Here is a 19,594-nt window from a genome sequence, read left to right as displayed (position 1 = left end):
TATAACTTTATAACACTCTTAAAACACTTTCAACTAATAAAAACGTTATTTTAATAAAAAAAAAACATACGATTAAATTTACATAATTATTATTATTTTTTTAAATAATAAAATAAAAAAGGTTGCAAACAAATCGCGTAAAAATGAGAGATTTCTGAGACTTTGACTTTTGAAATGTAATGTTTTATTTTGCATGATTTTTTTCCATTTTGACTTACTATTTTCGAATGCACATTAGTAGTGTTTTTTTTTAAATTCTAATATGATGTGTAGTCTTTTTGGGAAGTATAAAGCGACGACAATTATGGGGTGGCGGACCTGATTAGACGATGTCAAAATAATCTAACGTGGTCAATACAAAGCTAAAAGATAATTACTTTTTAAAAATCGCTAAAAAATCAAAAAAAAGAGCCTATCGCATTGCAAAAATTCTAAAATCGGGTAAAAAAATGAGAACACTTTTCAATGGAATCAAATTTCAAAACAATAGTAAGGACCAAACTTCGTAAGGACCTTTAAACATTCGCCGTAAAAAACTAACTATACTATGCTTATAACTCAAGAACGTTTTGACGGATTTTCACAATTCATACAATCGAAATGGAATCTTGTCCAAAAATGCGTATAAAAATGCCAATAAAAGCATGAATGAAAAAATCTTTTTGGCGTGAAATTTTTTTTATTTTAAAACTACATTTTTTTTTGTTTTGAATTCTGAATGAATAATATCAAAATAGTACGCAATACGATGTTAAATGACGATCTTTCATGTCTGAAATTGACATTTAGCTTTCAACTCCAGGATCTACATCGTGTTTCAGCTGGAAGATGCGAACACATTTAAACAAACAAAAATAACCGATAAAACGTTATGGGGCTCATTTCAAAACGCGGACCTACCTACTTCTTTCACATGACAATAATCCGTCCAATGAGAACTCAAAATGCAAAATTCATTGGGACTGCAATCAGTGAAATACCAAATATAAAGGGGACAAAATAGAATAAGAGAAGGATTTCTTTCAAAATTTCAAAAATTTTTCCTAAACTTTCACAGTGCCTTAAATCACTTCTGCAGGTCATGATATGTGTCATAAACCCCGGATAAGGGTACAACCCGATTTCAAATATAATTTAGATTTTAACCCTATTTTCATACTAATTTCGGCAAATGTTAGTAATTTGGGAAGAAACCATCCTTGCATAAACTGATCACGTTTTGTATAACATCATATGATTTAAACTATTTTCGGGGTCTTGGCCCTTTTTTCATTTACTGACCTTTAGATGGGATCTTTGCTTCTAAGGAGGTAGAAATCCTCTTCCCAAACAATATTCAATATTCGGAGTAGGGCCCATCTTGGTTTTGACCACATTCATCAATTGATTTGGCTAAAAATTGTATTTGGGCAATTCTGGAGTAGAGAATCATCTTACAGATAATAGTCCACGTAGGCATTTATTTAAGTAGTCCCCACATTAGTATACACCCAAGTGAGCATTTTGTATTCTATTGCATTTGTAATCCTCATGAGAATATTGGTTGAGAACTAAGATTTGGGATGTACTTCTATATGAAATAAACTCCGAAATGTCAAACTGGGACTCATTGAGTCGGAAATTGGGGCAAAAACATCAACGAAATTAAACGGAACCGGACATTTGTTTAATCGTCATTGAATTATACTTTGATAAAAAATATGGAAATTCGGTAAAAAAGTAAAAAAAAAACATTAAGTTCGGCCGGGCAGAACTTTTAATATTATCCACCTTAGGGTAAAGGAAACATATTTATATAAAAGCATCTGAATTCAAGCGTGTTTCACTTTAAACTTCATATAACAGTAAGACTGTTTGGATAATACAGTTAAACTTATCAAAAAACCATAAAGTGAATGAGGCCGTTATATAGGGCCATACCAAAACGGGAAACTCTATGGACAATTTTGTACTTCAAGGATTGTCATCTATTAAATACCAAATTTGAAACAATTATGTGCGTAAATGTGACTAGGATTATCAACATACCCTATATTGTTGGGTATCGTTGTGTGTGCGCCATAGGGAAACGTGGAATTAAATATTCAATGTTCTGCCACCTGGCTAGACCCCATTATGAACTACAAATACTCAAAATATCGAATATCGGCAGGTACCGTTATATGGAGGCTATAGCAAAATGTGGACCCATACATACAATGTTTCACCACACAAGCTAGAACCCATTATGAACTATAAATACCAATTTCTGTTAAAAAATATGGCAAAAATCATCAAAATACCGAATATCGGGAAGTACCGTTATGTAGGGGCTTTACCAAAATGTGGACCTAAGCATACAATGTTTCGCCATACGAGTTAGAATGCATTATGACCTACAAATACCAATTTTTAGACAAATCCGCGAAAAAATGTGGCAAAAATCGTCAAAATACCGAATATCAGGAGGTACTATGGGGACTATGCCAAAACGTGGACCTATACATATAATGTTTCGCCACACGAGCTAGAAACCAATATTATAATAATCGGTTGACGTTTGGTTATAGCTCTCATATTTTGGTTGATTTTACATATTTGCACCAAACACGCTACACATATTTTCAATGAAATGTGGAAACTAATTTGTAAAATTTTATTGAAATCAGTTCATATTTGAATATAGTTCCTATATACAAATATTATATTCCAAACACGCTATGCATATCTTCAAAACTCCACTGTTTCGAATACAAGTTACACTAATTTGAAATTCTGTGTACTTTTAAATAAAAAGAAGAAACATTATTTTTGTCCCAGAAGGCGTCATCAGAATGTTGCTAAATTATTAATATTGAGCAATACTTGGTTTTTCTAATTTAAAAATAATAACCTTTTTCTTCAGTGTCTTCTTGGTCGATACTCTTTATAACCCTCATGTGTATTTGATTCACTTTTCGATATTTATTAAAATACTCTCAATTCATTGTTTTAACTCTCTTGGAGAATGTACAAACAGCGAACGTAAGAGAACTAAAAAGAAATCAACGCAATCATACTGTTCTAAAGAACTTCGATCAAATGGCGCCATAACAGTTTTGCAAATTGAGGCCTCAATTTTGAAACATCTGCGGAATCGAATATTATCGTTACATTATTATTTAGTCCATGATTAGGTTAGAAAACTCAACCACTATAAAGAATGTCAATGAGTGCACCACACCATCACGGTTGCCAGAGTTAGTTAAATTCTACCTTATTCACATCCAATTATAAGATGACCTTTGCTACCCATCTCCATTCTTCTCTATTTCTTGGCCCGGCGGATCGGGTTGCTCATACCACAGGTAGAGGGAGGAAAGATGAAAAGATTTTTTCATCATCGACTTTTAATATCTAAATAGGATTCGATAGCAAACATATTGAAAGTAAGTAAGGAAACCAAAAGGTTGCTCGAAACAGTTGAAAGTGTCGCCCACAAAAACGACAATTTCCCCCATTTAAAAAATTACGAAATTTTTGCTAATAGTTATTTCTCGACAACTGTTTGTTTGTTAGGTAGGATTGTTACGTTTAAGAATTATCGATTTTTCCTCAGTTAATACAATTTTGAGAAAATTCTAATGGATTGGAACCGTATTTAGCTTCTTTAGAAAATGAAAGACGAACATTTTTTCAGTTTTAAAACACTTGAGATTTTGCAAGTGAAATTGTATTTTTATGGGAACTTATAACTTTATAACACTCTTAAAACACTTTCAACTAATAAAAACGTTATTTTAATAAAAAAAAAAACATACGATTAAATTTACATAATTATTATTATTTTTTTAAATAATAAAATAAAAAAGGTTGCAAACAAATCGCGTAAAAATGAGAGATTTCTGAGACTTTGACTTTTGAAATGTAATGTTTTATTTTGCATGATTTTTTTCCATTTTGACTTACTATTTTCGAATGCACATTAGTAGTGTTTTTTTTAAATTCTAATATGATGTGTAGTCTTTTTGGGAAGTATAAAGCGACGACAATTATGGGGTGGCGGACCTGATTAGACGATGTCAAAATAATCTAACGTGGTCAATACAAAGCTAAAAGATAATTACTTTTTAAAAATCGCTAAAAAATCAAAAAAAAAAGAGCCTATCGCATTGCAAAAATTCTAAAATCAGGTAAAAAAATGAGAACACTTTTCAATGGAATCAAATTTCAAAACAATAGTAAGGACCAAACTTCGTAAGGACCTTTAAACATTCGCCGTAAAAAACTAACTATACTATGCTTATAACTCAAGAACGTTTTGACGGATTTTCACAATTCATACAATCGAAATGGAATCTTGTCCAAAAATGCGTATAAAAATGCCAATAAAAGCATGAATGAAAAAATCTTTTTGGCGTGAAATTTTTTTTATTTTAAAACTACATTTTTTTTGTTTTGAATTCTGAATGAATAATATCAAAATAGTACGCAATACGATGTTAAATGACGATCTTTCATGTCTGAAATTGACATTTAGCTTTCAACTCCAGGATCTACATCGTGTTTCAGCTGGAAGATGCGAACACATTTAAACAAACAAAAATAACCGATAAAACGTTATGGGGCTCATTTCAAAACGCGGACCTACCTACTTCTTTCACATGACAATAATCCGTCCAATGAGAACTCAAAATGCAAAATTCATTGGGACTGCAATCAGTGAAATACCAAATATAAAGGGGACAAAATAGAATAAGAGAAGGATTTCTTTCAAAATTTCAAAAATTTTTCCTAAACTTTCACAGTGCCTTAAATCACTTCTGCAGGTCATGATATGTGTCATAAACCCCGGATAAGGGTACAACCCGATTTCAAATATAATTTAGATTTTAACCCTATTTTCATACTAATTTCGGCAAATGTTAGTAATTTGGGAAGAAACCATCCTTGCATAAACTGATCACGTTTTGTATAACATCATATGATTTAAACTATTTTCGGGGTCTTGGCCCTTTTTTCATTTACTGACCTTTAGATGGGATCTTTGCTTCTAAGGAGGTAGAAATCCTCTTCCCAAACAATATTCAATATTCGGAGTAGGGCCCATCTTGGTTTTGACCACATTCATCAATTGATTTGGCTAAAAATTGTATTTGGGCAATTCTGGAGTAGAGAATCATCTTACAGATAATAGTCCACGTAGGCATTTATTTAAGTAGTCCCCACATTAGTATACACCCAAGTGAGCATTTTGTATTCTATTGCATTTGTAATCCTCATGAGAATATTGGTTGAGAACTAAGATTTGGGATGTACTTCTATATGAAATAAACTCCGAAATGTCAAACTGGGACTCATTGAGTCGGAAATTGGGGCAAAAACATCAACGAAATTAAACGGAACCGGACATTTGTTTAATCGTCATTGAATTATACTTTGATAAAAAATATGGAAATTCGGTAAAAAAGTAAAAAAAAACATTAAGTTCGGCCGGGCAGAACTTTTAATATTATCCACCTTAGGGTAAAGGAAACATATTTATATAAAAGCATCTGAATTCAAGCGTGTTTCACTTTAAACTTCATATAACAGTAAGACTGTTTGGATAATACAGTTAAACTTATTAAAAAACCATAAAGTGAATGAGGCCGTTATATAGGGCCATACCAAAACGGGAAACTCTATGGACAATTTTGTACTTCAAGGATTGTCATCTATTAAATACCAAATTTGAAACAATTATGTGCGTAAATGTGACTAGGATTATCAACATACCCTATATTGTTGGGTATCGTTGTGTGTGCGCCATAGGGAAACGTGGAATTAAATATTCAATGTTCTGCCACCTGGCTAGACCCCATTATGAACTACAAATACTCAAAATATCGAATATCGGCAGGTACCGTTATATGGAGGCTATAGCAAAATGTGGACCCATACATACAATGTTTCACCACACAAGCTAGAACCCATTATGAACTATAAATACCAATTTCTGTTAAAAAATATGGCAAAAATCATCAAAATACCGAATATCGGGAAGTACCGTTATGTAGGGGCTTTACCAAAATGTGGACCTAAGCATACAATGTTTCGCCATACGAGTTAGAATGCATTATGACCTACAAATACCAATTTTTAGACAAATCCGCGAAAAAATGTGGCAAAAATCGTCAAAATACCGAATATCAGGAGGTACTATGGGGACTATGCCAAAACGTGGACCTATACATATAATGTTTCGCCACACGAGCTAGAAACCAATATTATAATAATCGGTTGACGTTTGGTTATAGCTCTCATATTTTGGTTGATTTTACATATTTGCACCAAACACGCTACACATATTTTCAATGAAATGTGGAAACAAATTTGTAAAATTTTATTGAAATCAGTTCATATTTGAATATACAGGCATGTCACAGAATGTAAAATCGTTCAAGAGTGAAAACGAAAACGGTTTTAGCTTCTCTAAAAAACGGAAAACGCAAAAATTTTGCGTTTTGATATCACTTTCAAAAAGCGGGGTGAAATTGAAATGTTCAGTGATTTTAACGTAAAAAATAAACAGAAGAAACATACATTTAACAGAAAATATTGTATTAACTAAATTCTCTTAGAATGAACATGTTTTTGGAATTTATTATACAAAAAATTTTTCTAATCCATGATGAAAAATAATAAAAAGGACTTGCGAGGAACTGGTGGTGGTGATATCAATTAATATGTTTTCAGTGAACACGAGAACAGTTTAATCAGAATTTGCGGATTGTATAAAAGTGTCGATGGAGTTGGTGGTGCAGTAAGCTTTGGGGATTTTGTAAATGAATTAGACCTCAGTTGTTCTGAAAAAGAAAACTTTGATTCGTCATCATCTACACATATTCCAAGAACTCGAAAATCAAGTCAATTAGTTTTAAGTGAATCTGAAAACGAAGAGCTTAATTTTTCACCCTCAACTTCAAAGCAGACCACTTCGATTTTAAATAAAAAAGATAGACCAAGATCATGCATTCCAGCTGCTTTTAAAAATGTTTCTACATTGGCAATTGATCCAAGAACACCAACATTGGAAGAAAACCGTTCGCGAACACCTATTCAAAAACGACTTAGAAATAAAAGCTTATCGTGTTCTCCGCCATCTACACCAATAAGACAAGTGTCGGGCAGCCTAACAAAAGCAAAACCCACGCCTGCAGTAAAAAGACCCCGGGCAAGAACTCCCTCAAAGCAAGATCTAAATGCGCTCTTAGTTGAGGAAAATTCTCATTTACAAAACTTGGAAAAAATTTGTAAAATTCTAGAAGATAACAGTAAGGAAATGAAAAAACAAACTGAAAAGTTGGACAGACTTTGTAACATCCTGGAAAAAAGTATGTGGAAGAGCAGTTACATAATATTGAAATGCAAAAGAGAATGCGTGAACGGAACGAAATGAAACTCAAAATAGTTGAACTTGAAACTCTTAAATATGCTGTAGAACAGGAAAAAGCAAATACGACTCGTTCTTAACTTTACATTATTTTACACAATGGACTAAAAATGGTGGATCCTTACTCTGCATTTGAGTGAGATAAAGGATCCGATGCGTTCCTCAATGTCCGGCGACGAATTTTTTCAGTAGACCGCTGATTTATTCATTACATCATCATTTACAGCAAGTATTGAAGCCCCTGGCATTTTTACTTTTGGTGTTTACATTATAAAAAACAATTCAAACTCCTTTTTTAATTGTCAATAATTTGTTTACGATTTTTTTTTTCATGGAGTTACCATATTTTTATTTCAAAAATGTGAAATGATTTTTTTTCCGGATTAGTCAAAACGTTCGAGTGCTGAAGAAGCAAAAGCAAATCGTAACGATTTGGATAAGGTGAAATAAATCGATTTCGTAAAACTTCTGTGACATGCCTGATAGTTCCTATATACAAATATTATATTCCAAACACGCTATGCATATCAAATTTCAATGAAATTTGGAATGTGTGACAGATTTTGGCACAAAATTAAATTTTATCTACTTATATGTAAATGTAAAAAAAACTACAACTTATTAAGCCTATGATCATTGCGGGGAAGTATGTAGGTTCATATGTATTGCTGTATAGAAAATTGTTTCAGTCAAATGGGCTATAATTTTGAAAGTCATGCTGCAAGGTGTTTGGTTTTGTCTATCTCACGATTGAGCGCTTAAAGAGGACAGCCCAACTTGACTTATATCTTATGACTACATACCAACATACCTAAATTCATACCATTAAAAGATTAAAGAGGATAATATGTGAAATCGTTTTGTCAGGAATTATATTTTATTAAACATGAACGCTTATAGCTTTCATTTTAAAGTAACACAAATAAAGTAAAATAAATATGTGTAGTGAAAACAAAAGAGATTATTAAATAGAATGCGCGTGTGCGCTACGACGTTTGTACAACAACTGACTCCATTTTCCGCTCATCAGTATCGTCTTCTTCTCTTCGTTGTACTCTTACAGTCGGCCAACCTGTCGATCAATCGTCCTTGAATCTTCTTTGGATTCGCCCTCACTATTCTCATTTTCACTCAGCGGCAGGACACACCATCGTTTTATTTTATTAGATGCATGGATTGACTTATATTGACGTTGTTTACGGTTAGCGTCTGGTAAATCTTCCAAAACATATCGGCCGTTTTATAGAACTTGCGGTATAATGAAAGGGCCTTTGTATAGGGGCTCTAACTTTCTGGAATGTCCAGTAGCTGTAGATTCGTTTTTAATTAAGACCATATCTCCTTAATTATATCGTGTTGGATTACTATGTCGTTGGTCAAAACGTTGTTTTTCATTTTGTCGCTGCCGGTTGATTCGAAAAGCGGATTCGTATCGTAGTTTCTGCATATGCTCTTCATCAAACATTTCGCTGCTGTGTAACGTTAATACTATCTTATTTTGAAGGATATCTCTCGGTTTATATGTTGTTGGTAGAAGCGTTCCAAGAATTGTACGGTTCGTTCTTTCAGCGTGACATAAGAATGTGCTTAATATCATTGTCGCGACAAAATCTTTTAAAATCGTTGGATGTAAAAGACATTCCTCGGTCCGTTATAATTCGTGTTTTGACTCCAAAATATTCGCTGTCTTCTTTTAAGATGTTGATGACGTACTTCGTTGCTGTACTCCTTACCGCTTTGACAATAGTAAAGTTTGTGAATGCGTCCACGATAACTAAAATATGTTTGTTTTGTTAAGAGCTTCTAGGAAATGGTCCTAAGTGATCCATATGCACAGTATGGAATGGAATCGGCGTGATGTCGTTGTAGTGGTACTCCCCCTCTCGTTTTCCACCAACGTGTTTGTTGTATGCGCAATCGGTACATGACTTAATACACGCCTTTACAAAGTTTCGCATCCGAGGAAACCAGAAGTGTTGAATCAGTCTTTTCAAGTTTTCTTGAACCACTTTCCAGCGTATTGCTTTAGAGACTACCCACAAAAGTTTATCGTTAATGTTCGGAAATAGCCTTCCCTTTTCAATTATATATTCGCTGCCTAACGTTTTGTCTTTGGCGTTGACTCCATCGACTATCTTCTTTATTTTCTCGTCCTGAAGCTGCTTTGAAAATAACCAATCATTTTCACTTACATTGGTTTTTGAAATACGCATCGATGCTGTCTCGGTTTCATTCGGATTCTCATATGGTGTTCGGCTTAGGTCGTCAACGTGTTCCATTTTTGAAGATGCTCGGTGATTTATTTTAACGTCAAAGTCCTGTATACATGGCCACCATCTCGCAATTCGGGGTACTAACTCTTTTTTCTGCTTGGTCGTTTTTAATGCACTACAATCAGTGATTACCCTTATTTCTTTGCCGTAGATATAATATTTAAACCGTTCCAATGTCTCGACAACCGCAAGTGTTTCGAGTTCGTAACTATGATAGTTTTTCTCTTCGTTGGTTTCCACACGTCGGCTTCCTTTTGCTTCAATATACATGCAAGTCCTACGGAACTTGCATCTGTATGAATCTGGTGTTCGCTATTCATTTTGTAAGCTACTAAAACCGGATTGGACGTTAAATGCGTGTTTAATTCGTTGAATGCGTTTTCCTGCCTCTCATCCCAATAAAACGGACAATCTTTCCTCAATATACTCGTAGAGGTTCGGAGATGATTGAGTATGCGGGTACGAACTTTCGAAAGTAGCTAGTTAATTCCAACTCTACAAATATGACGGAATCATCTAACTTCCGAAATCCTACCGTTTTTGCCTAGACCATCGGGATGTAGTTTATGACCAAGAAATTGTATTGTTTCATTTAGAAATGCACTTTTGGAAATTCAACGTTAGATTTAGCTCACTTAAAACTGAGTACACTCTCCTAAATTTCTCAAACATTTCATCAATACAATAACTTCCCACAATGATATCGTCCATGTAGTGAAATACATCCCCATCTCGAGCTCTCTCGCGGATTAGTGACATTAAACGCTGAAACACTGACGGCGCGTTTTTAAGTCCAAACCGTAAAATATCTGAACTGTTTTATATCTTGCAGTCATTCTTCGATATTTGGAGTTGGAAATATCTCCATTACAACATGCTGGTTTAATTTACGTAATCGACGCATAATCTGTCTTGACCGTTTTTCTTCTTTACAAGGACAATTGAGCTAGCATACGTTGACGTGGATTTCGTGATAATATCGTTAACTAAAAGTTCATTAATCATCCTTGGAACAATTTTTTTCTTCGGTTCGGGTATTCGGTATGGTCTGGATACAATAGGTTCATCTGTCGTCAATTCAATATTCATTTCTATTTCTCTCGTTAATCCAATTTCACTGATCTCTCTTCCAATGACGTCTCTATATTCGTTTATCAATTCATGTAACATAATCCGGGTTTCTTCATCGTTTATTCCGCAGCTAATTTCATTAAAAGCTATTGGTTTCCGCTCCGTTTTCCGCGTCGTTAATACGCTAGCATATTCCAGCCGTTTTGCTGTCATGACTTCCTCGATAACATACGTTCCTCCACAGACTCCCCTAATACGTAGATTGCATTTTCTGATTTCGTTTCCTATCTTATATGCGACAGACATGTGAATTATGCAGCATTCACTGCCGGTATCAATCAAGGCATAATATGTAAAACCATTTATCGTAAAAGGTTTGTCGTTGAATTCTTTACATACGCTGCTCGTTTTTTTTTTTTGTTTATTTACGTCCACAATGGGTCGGTGTACCTTTAGTATGAACTTTGTGACAATCGCGGAGGTTTTGGGCATTGACTGGAAATATGTTCTGGTTCGGAACAGTTGTAGCAAACTACCCGTGAGCTCGTTTTCTTACGTTTGTCGGCATCATCTCTTGGGTATGAATGGCGTTTCATCGTTGGTGTTGTTTTTCGTTGCACAATTTGCCATGCTCGCTAAATATTCCACTGCCGATTCACGTAGACCTTGAATTGTTCGGAACCGTATTGGTACAATTGCTTGCTGTACATCTCGATGCATCAAACCGTCACGCGTATATTTTACTACTACCGTTTCGCTGAGACTATATTGTCTTCTCAGTGCGTTCATTCGAAAACAATATTCGCTAATAGATTCGTTTTGGCAGCGCATCGTTGATGTCATCTTAAAATGAATATCTGCTTCATCCGGGTTCGTACTGAATTCCTCCATACAGGCGTTTACTAAATCATTCTACATTTCGAATAATCTTGGGTCGAATCAAGTCATATTTTGCTGGGCCTTTTATCTTGCCGTATTCCGCTATCAAAAAGAGTTTTTCTTCACATTCATAGACCTGCGTTGCTTTATTTATTCTGTCGATGAATTGTTTTATGCTGAATGTTAAATATTTCGTGGCATCATACTCCGCTAATATTTCAGATATTTCCTTTACGGTGAACGTTATTGGGATGGCGTATTCAATCGTTTTCTGTGTAGTGATTGGTCCACTTACCTTGGTCTCGTCGCTTTCTTTTTCTGGACCATTTGCGATGGGTGGTGTTACCTGGGGTTGATGCTGTACGATTGACATCATATTTTCTATAATATCTTTTAACACATTGATTTCACCCTCAACTTCATCACTACCAGGGGCTTCATGTTACCGTTCGACCAATTCACTTTTCTTATCCGACACGTTTAAGTTTCTTTCGCGGAGTAACCGTCTCAAACTGTCAACTTTTAAAGATTTTAGTTTCGGCATATCAATACGTCGTTTTTCGTTTATGTTAATGTTGACGTTCTTTTTGTTTAATTGACTTTTCTATTGTCACTTCGTTTTCTAATCCTTTATCTCTCGAATTCGTTAATCGTTTTTTTCATAATTTAATACGTTCAATAATTGTCGATTTCGTTCCGTTTTTAATACGTTTGAGCTTTTTTCTAATTATCGTTTCATTTCATTGCGTTTAGTTTTCTTTTCGCGTCTGAGCTCTTTCTACATTATCCGTTTGAGTCGTTTTGTTTTACGTTAAGTTTGAGTTGTTCAACTTCACATCACACTTCGTTCTCTCCGTTCATTTCTAATTTTCGTTAAATTTTGCAAATATGTTATCCTCTCTTTCCTTTTAAAATAGTTCCAAATCGTTATCCCGTTACTTTACATTCCTCACGTAGGCATACAATCAATCACATTTTGATGTTCTTAAACGTTTCTATCTTTCTCATATGTATGTTCACAATAATTTGAATACATACCCAAAAAGTCACCAACAGGCGATGAAAACCCTCGCCGGCGATCTCGAATCTTTAACCAAAAAGTTAAACCGTTCGGGAAGAAATGAACCACGCACTCGTTACTTCTTAACATTGACTTTTTAGTGACAGATGAAATTGACGACTAAGTAACGTTCAGTCGTTACAATAAAGGTAATTTATGGAAGTAACGAGATCGTGGTTCATTTCTTCCCTAACGGTTTACCTTTTTGGTTAAAGATTCGACTCGTTTAATTTTGTTCTCCGTTTTGGGAGTAAAACAAAACACTCGCTCTTTAATCTACGGGAAGTGCCGTAAAAGTTACTATTGGAGATGAACTTTTGTTGACTGTAGTGGGGCAATAGAACTGTTATTGCAAATCGACCAACTATCGACGTTTCACAAGAAGGAAGCGACAAAGTAGTGTAATATTAGGTGATGGAGTTAAAAACTCACATCCAAATGCTTGCAGGGTATTTACGTATGTAGTATCGACCAATGTGTTGATGTGTATCAATGCGTTTATACGTTTTACCCCAGCAAGCATTTGGAAGTGTGTGACTTACTTCCATTTTAAGATGCCACTTCTGCGACGCTTCTAATCCTATCGTCACGTAGTTACTACTTAGTGGCGTCAAGAAAGTTAAACGAAGGTGTCGCGTGTGCAGACACTATCTAGTGCCTACCATCGGATAAAACAGTGATAGTTTGCCATCATTTACGAATTGAACATAAATAAGACTTTATTCTATCTAAGGAATATAAGACACTGTGGCGCAGTGGTGAGCATGCCGGCTTTGCTCTCTGAACACCTCGGTTTGATTCCCACTCCAGACATCACATTTTTAAAACGAAAAAAAATGTTTGAGCATTTCATCTAATAAGTAATAGTTCTATGCAAATGAACATTGGAAAATGTAACAATAACAATAAAAAAATAATAAATGCTTAAGTTAGGAGAAAAAATTTTTTATTGTTTTTTTGTTTTTTTTTTCACTTCCAATAACTATCGACGAAGTGACTTCCACGATTTTTAGAAAACTATCGCGGGCGTGGTTCATCTCTTCCCGAAGGATGATCCTTCCAGGGTGAGAAAGCGATATCAGACGCGATGATTTCAATCGCTTAGGCGTGACTTCTAAGTGATTTGGGGGATAGATTTTGCTTGCTGGGACATTTCTTATTAGAACATATTTATTTGTACACCGTTTTTTCTAATGGAACACAACACATTTGTATTTTATTATTTCCACGAACCGTAAGCGTTTTTATGACATTTGGATATTATAATCCCACTTCTGAAGTAAAAGATTAAAGAGGATAATATGTGAAATCGTATTGTCAGGAATTATATTTTATTAAACATGAACACTTATAGCTTTAATTTATTTTAACGTAACACAAATAAGGTGAAATAAATATGTGATGTGAAAACATAAAAGATTATTAAATAGAATGCGCGTGTGCGCTACGACGTTTGTACAAGAACATTTTCCGCTCATCAGTATCGTCTTCTTCTCTTCGTTTAAATTATGTCGATCTTGCAAGGTTGCAACATGATGTACTCTTACACCATCATACCAAAAATATTCTTTGGAACACAGAGAGTAAAGTTATTCGTCCATAAAAGTATGTCCAGCGTTGTAGAGAGGCCATGAAATCATCGGCGGTTCAAATTTCTTTGCCGAATATGCAAAGTGCCAAGCTCGAAAGAGTGGTCACGAGTTGCCGCGTTGCCGGCCCGTAGTTTTAGTCTTTAATGCATAATTTATAAAGCATAATAATTCACAAATCTGGCTTACATAAGTGGCACAATTTTTAGTATAAATGATAACTCGATTGATTAAGCCCCTTTCATCCTTGTGGATGAGACAGATTTGTGAATTATTATGCCTTAAAAACTATGAATTAAAGTTATTCGGCATTTTGTTAATTTTACCTACTTTTTCTTCACGATTTAGATTTCAAGATTTAGTGTTCAACTTTGTATATACGTCCAACTTTTCCTATTTTTTACCTAATGGTGCGGGGAAATTAAGCAAGAAGAAGAAATTAAGAAGTCAATGTCTTTTTTACTTGTTTTATGTTCTTTAAAAATATTTTTCACTTTGGATTAAATTGACTTGTCTACACCATATAAATTGCAAACCTATGACATTTCCATTTGAAGCATCCCATCAAATTTCCGCCTTTCATGGATAAATGAAAATGTGTTACCAATAAATGTTCCTTCTTAGTATATATTTTCTGTTATTTGAATGCTTCGCCCACCGAGTCGGTTGACATTTCTGAATCGAAATAAACAGCAGCTACAAAAATTTTCCCGGTCATTGTAACTGCTTTGAAAGGCCTGAACACATTTTCCGGCAATATGACTGTTACTTTTTCTATAAAAAGGTACAAAAGTACACGTATATACAGCGTTATCCAGTCAAATGGGCTACAATTTTGAATTCGTATTTGGAGTGAATTATCACAATTAGTCCAAGCCCTTGTGAAGTTATACGCGTGTAACTAACAACATGCGATGACATGTATATGTTCGCGTTTTTATCGGAATTTCGGGAGTTTTCCACTAAGAATACTAGATTTTTCGAAAGCTATTCTGCTTTCGATTATTGCGTCTTTTCTGGATGATCAACTAATGTGATGAGTTCTATAACTTTGTTGTACCATTTTTTTTTTTTTTTGGAAGTGGTTACATGCTAATGAGTTCCTTCATGGGTTCTTTTGAATTGTTAAATTTAAATTTGTTGAGTCGTTTCTGTTTTAGCGCGTTAATGGACAATTTTGATGTGATAAGAAAAATATGTAAATCTTTAATATTTGGTTTTAATGTATTAAGTTTCTTTTCAGCATCTTGCGTCATTACAATGGTTAAATTACTTTAAATTTACTTAAAATTACTTGTTTACTTTACCTAAATGTGTATCTCGCGTTTGTTCCCGACGCTACAATTGGATGAACAATTGTTTATCTCCAAAAGTATTTGATAGTAGTAAGCCGATAAAAGAGTTTGTGTTTGACAAAATGTTTCAAAACTGAACAGCTACTCTATTCGGGAAAATTATGTATATGTCTTTCAAATAATGCTAATTCAAATTTGTATTTGATTCCTATGCATATTTTGCAAATACAAAGCTAAATCTGCCTTTATGCTTGTCTTGGCTTTGTGTTTGGAAGAATCTCAATGTCTGTTTTCCACAAATCCAAATGTTATGTACATAAATAAAATATCCAACACTGGAAAGAGTTTAAAATGGTTTTTAATAATGGGATCATATAATACAGTTATTAAGCACCGACAAAATATTAACTAAAAGCATTGGTAAAAATACAATGACTAATTATTTGTGGAAAAGACATGACAAGTCATTGAGGAAAATCACTCATGGCAAATAATTGGTCAGATCATGTATAAAGTTTGTGAAAAAATCATGGCGGATGTAGCTAAAAGTAACCTATTTTAAATGACTGTCCCTTGGATCCAACTCATGATTTTTTGTCGAATATTTTAAATGCAAGAATATAGAGTTTACATACATATCAAGTACGAATCAAAGTCTAACTGTTAGTATCAACATAACAGATATAACAGAGAAGTACCATGCAGGGTTGTCAGATTTTTTCTACTGCCATTGCCAAATCAATAAAAGTTTGTGTCAAAATTTACACCGCATCTAGTTTTTTTTATAATTTCTTTTATCTAAATATAACTTATTATTTAAATCTATTTGAGATCAATTGTGACTGTTTTCAGTTTTATTTTATTTTCAGTTTCATTTATGTTGTTTTCAGTTTCATAGTTAAAATATTCATTTCACTTTATAAATCTCGGACAACCTAAATTATAATAGGGCAATCTGAATTATGATAATTGTACACACCTTAAAGTTCCGATAATTTTTTGGATTTGTCAATGGCAGTTCTCAGTTCATCTATAACTTCTTCAATTTTTTAGTTTTTGTGCTTATCTATTTCAAATTGAACCAAGTATTTACACCAAAAAAATGTAATTTTCTACAAATCGCCGACGAATTCTATAACCCGCAAAAACACCATGTCGCCAAATTAAAAATTAGGTCGCTTTATAAATCGCCACATATGGCAACTCTGATACCATGTAACTATTGCAGCTATGGGCAGCCTCGGACGAAAAAGTATAAATAGTTACTATTGGCATAGACAAATGAAGATATAGACCAGGGATGCACAAAATGAACATTGCGCTTGTGTGTGTGAGAGAAACTAAAGAGCACGTAAACAAAATCTCCCTTTTGTTTTATGTTAGCAAAATTATTAAAAAACGTTAAAGATTACCCCAAAATATTCATATTTTCCTACAAAAGCTATCTACAATTTGTTTTTTTAATTTGTTATGACATCGAAAAATTCGGGAATAATCAAGTGAAATTCTTGAAAAACGATCAAATGTGTGCCTTGAGGCATGACGATAGAAACAGTAGTTTTGCTATTGTAAATGTACATACTACCGCATTTATTAGGATTAGAAGCGTCGCAGAAGAGGCATCTTAAAAAGGGAGTGAGTGACTCACTTCCAAATATTTGCAGGAAGTAACTAAATTTTTCAATAACAGAAACTACATTATACTCACTCAATGCTAAGAAATGTCAAAACTGGTGCATTCAGTTAGAACTGTGAACGTCCCTAGTACGAATCGTGTCGTATGAATGTGTAAACTCTTTTACTTTAATCTAAAAACGAACGATGTTACTCAAATGCTTCTAAGAACATTGCAAAATAAAGAACAATAACAAAATCTTATACATGTATATTTTGTCAATGTGTATATTTGTTAATGAAAAATAAAAAAATTGTTTTTTATATATTTTAGGAAACGAGAAAGTGATGTGTTACCTACCGCTTTAAATGATTTCTTATACACACTTTTGCGATCAACTAAACCCCAAAGAAGAGCGTTAGTCCAAACAGTCACCAAACAATTTGATGATCAGAAAACAACACTTCGTCAAATGCTGTACATAGCAGACAATTTAGCTTATTTCCCGTACGTCGTCCAGGACGAGCCTCTGTACTTAATTCATCAAATTGATTTGCTAATATCTATGGCTGGAACCAATATATTGGCAACATTTAAAGAATGCTTAAAGCCAAGTGAAAGGACTCACGATATTCTAGAGGATGACGATGACGAAGAAGATCCGGAAATACTATTTAAGAGACTTCCGGAAGATACACTTGAAATACAAAGATGCATAACATCTGCCCAAGCTTGTATGTTACTATTAATTTTGAAAGAACACCTGAAAGATATGTATAGCATAACTGATAGTAAAATATCTCGATATTCGCCGTCAGAAACAAAAATTCACGAAAAAGCTGTTACGCGTAAGAACGTCCCAGATTTTAATCCAATTACAACAATAGATGTTATAAGGAAACAACATGAACAAAAATATTCATTGGATTCAGAAGAAATACACACAAATCTTCTTAATGACCAAGAAAAAATGGATATTGTTCTCAAATACCTAGATGTACGTATAATACTTGTATTTGTGTACTAGCAAAATCTATAAATGTATATATTTTAGTTTAAGCAACTTATGTTGAAATTAGATCCAGAAGATGTAGAATCAGATGAGGAACTACGAGAGAAATCTAAACTTAATGCAGTTATTAAACCCGATTCGTCCCCAATATCTGCAGTAAATTCTAAAGAAGGGAACGGAGCTGAAATTAAGGAAAAAGACAGTGACAAAAAATTTTCTTCTGTTTTATCTTCCAACTTAAATACACAAAATGTTAATTTTCCTGAAGCAACGCATTCTCCAATAAAGGTAAATATATTAGGCAATATTTATTAAATCATTATTACTATGCGATATTTTTTATCCTGACGATGATTTCACAGGTTAAGGAATAAGAAATGTTGCAGTCAATAATATTTTTATCACAACAATTAAGTTACTGAGAGTAAATACTAGTTGTTTTTATTCTCTAGAGGGAATATATTTTAAACATGTACAGAAAAAAACACCAACAAGAAAACAGCTATTCCGCAAACTCAAAGTGTTTACTGAGCAAATTTCTCTTGTAGAAATGCATAGGTTTACAAAAAACCAATTTTTACGAATAAATTTTTTTTAAAATTATGCAAATCGGTCCAGCCGTTCTCAACTGATTCCATTACCAACGTACAACAATTGATATATATATATATATATATATATATATATATATATATATATATATATATATATATATATATATATATATATATATAGATTAAAAAGTAGACGTGGCCAGCTCCCCAGCGCTCAAATAAATACTTAAGACTGGATGGAAGGTCAACAGTATCTCATATAATAATTGTCAAGCCGATGTCTTTATATAAAGATTTTAGATGAATCGAAATAGTCGGCGTAAATGTAGGCGTGGTCAATATTTTTTTCTCTAAAAAAACCTAACTCGGGCTATGACGAACGTTTGTACAAAAAATTATGCAAATCGATCCAGCCGTTCTCAACTGATTCCATTACCAACGTACAACAATTGATATATATATATATATATATATATATACATATATATTTTACGCCCTTTTTTAATTTACCTGAAATCCTAATATTTGCCATAATCATGAAGATATCTGTTCCACAGTTAGTATATGACGTAATCTTGACTCTCCCTCCAACCTTAGGTATATATTTGTGGTCAGAGGTACTGCCCACACCTACTTCTTTAAATCTGTATGTAAAAAATTTAAAAAAAGTATAGTAACACATTAGTTAAGAACGGCTGGGCCGATTTGACTCAAATCTGTTGGTTATTTGTAATTACAGTGGAAACGTTTTCATGAAAGAAAACGTTGAAAAAAACCTCTATAAAAATCGCGGGACTGAAAAAATTGACTTATATGTTGATATGGAGTTTTGTGTAGAATTGTTTCAAAATGC

The 19,594-nt window shown here is 33.6% G+C and overlaps 1 protein-coding gene across 4 annotated transcripts in view; it reads left to right on the top strand.

Moving 5' to 3' along the window:
- Positions 1-19,594, top strand: part of LOC101901484 (nipped-B protein) — a 436,426-nt gene that overhangs the window by 353,489 nt on the left and 63,343 nt on the right. For all 4 annotated transcript variants that reach the window (XM_059129842.1, XM_059129838.1, XM_059129846.1 and 1 more), the window contains 2 exons: positions 17,509-18,172; positions 18,230-18,475. In XM_059129842.1, coding sequence (XP_058985825.1) covers positions 17,509-18,172; positions 18,230-18,475 — 910 coding nt within the window. The remainder of the gene's footprint in view (positions 1-17,508; positions 18,173-18,229; positions 18,476-19,594) is intronic.

This window comes from Musca domestica, unplaced genomic scaffold (assembly GCF_030504385.1).
Source record: "Musca domestica strain aabys unplaced genomic scaffold, Musca_domestica.polishedcontigs.V.1.1 11, whole genome shotgun sequence".
NCBI classification, from domain to species: domain Eukaryota; kingdom Metazoa; phylum Arthropoda; class Insecta; order Diptera; family Muscidae; genus Musca; species Musca domestica.
Note: the sequence above shows the minus strand (reverse complement) of the source record. Positions and strands in the feature narration are given on the sequence as shown.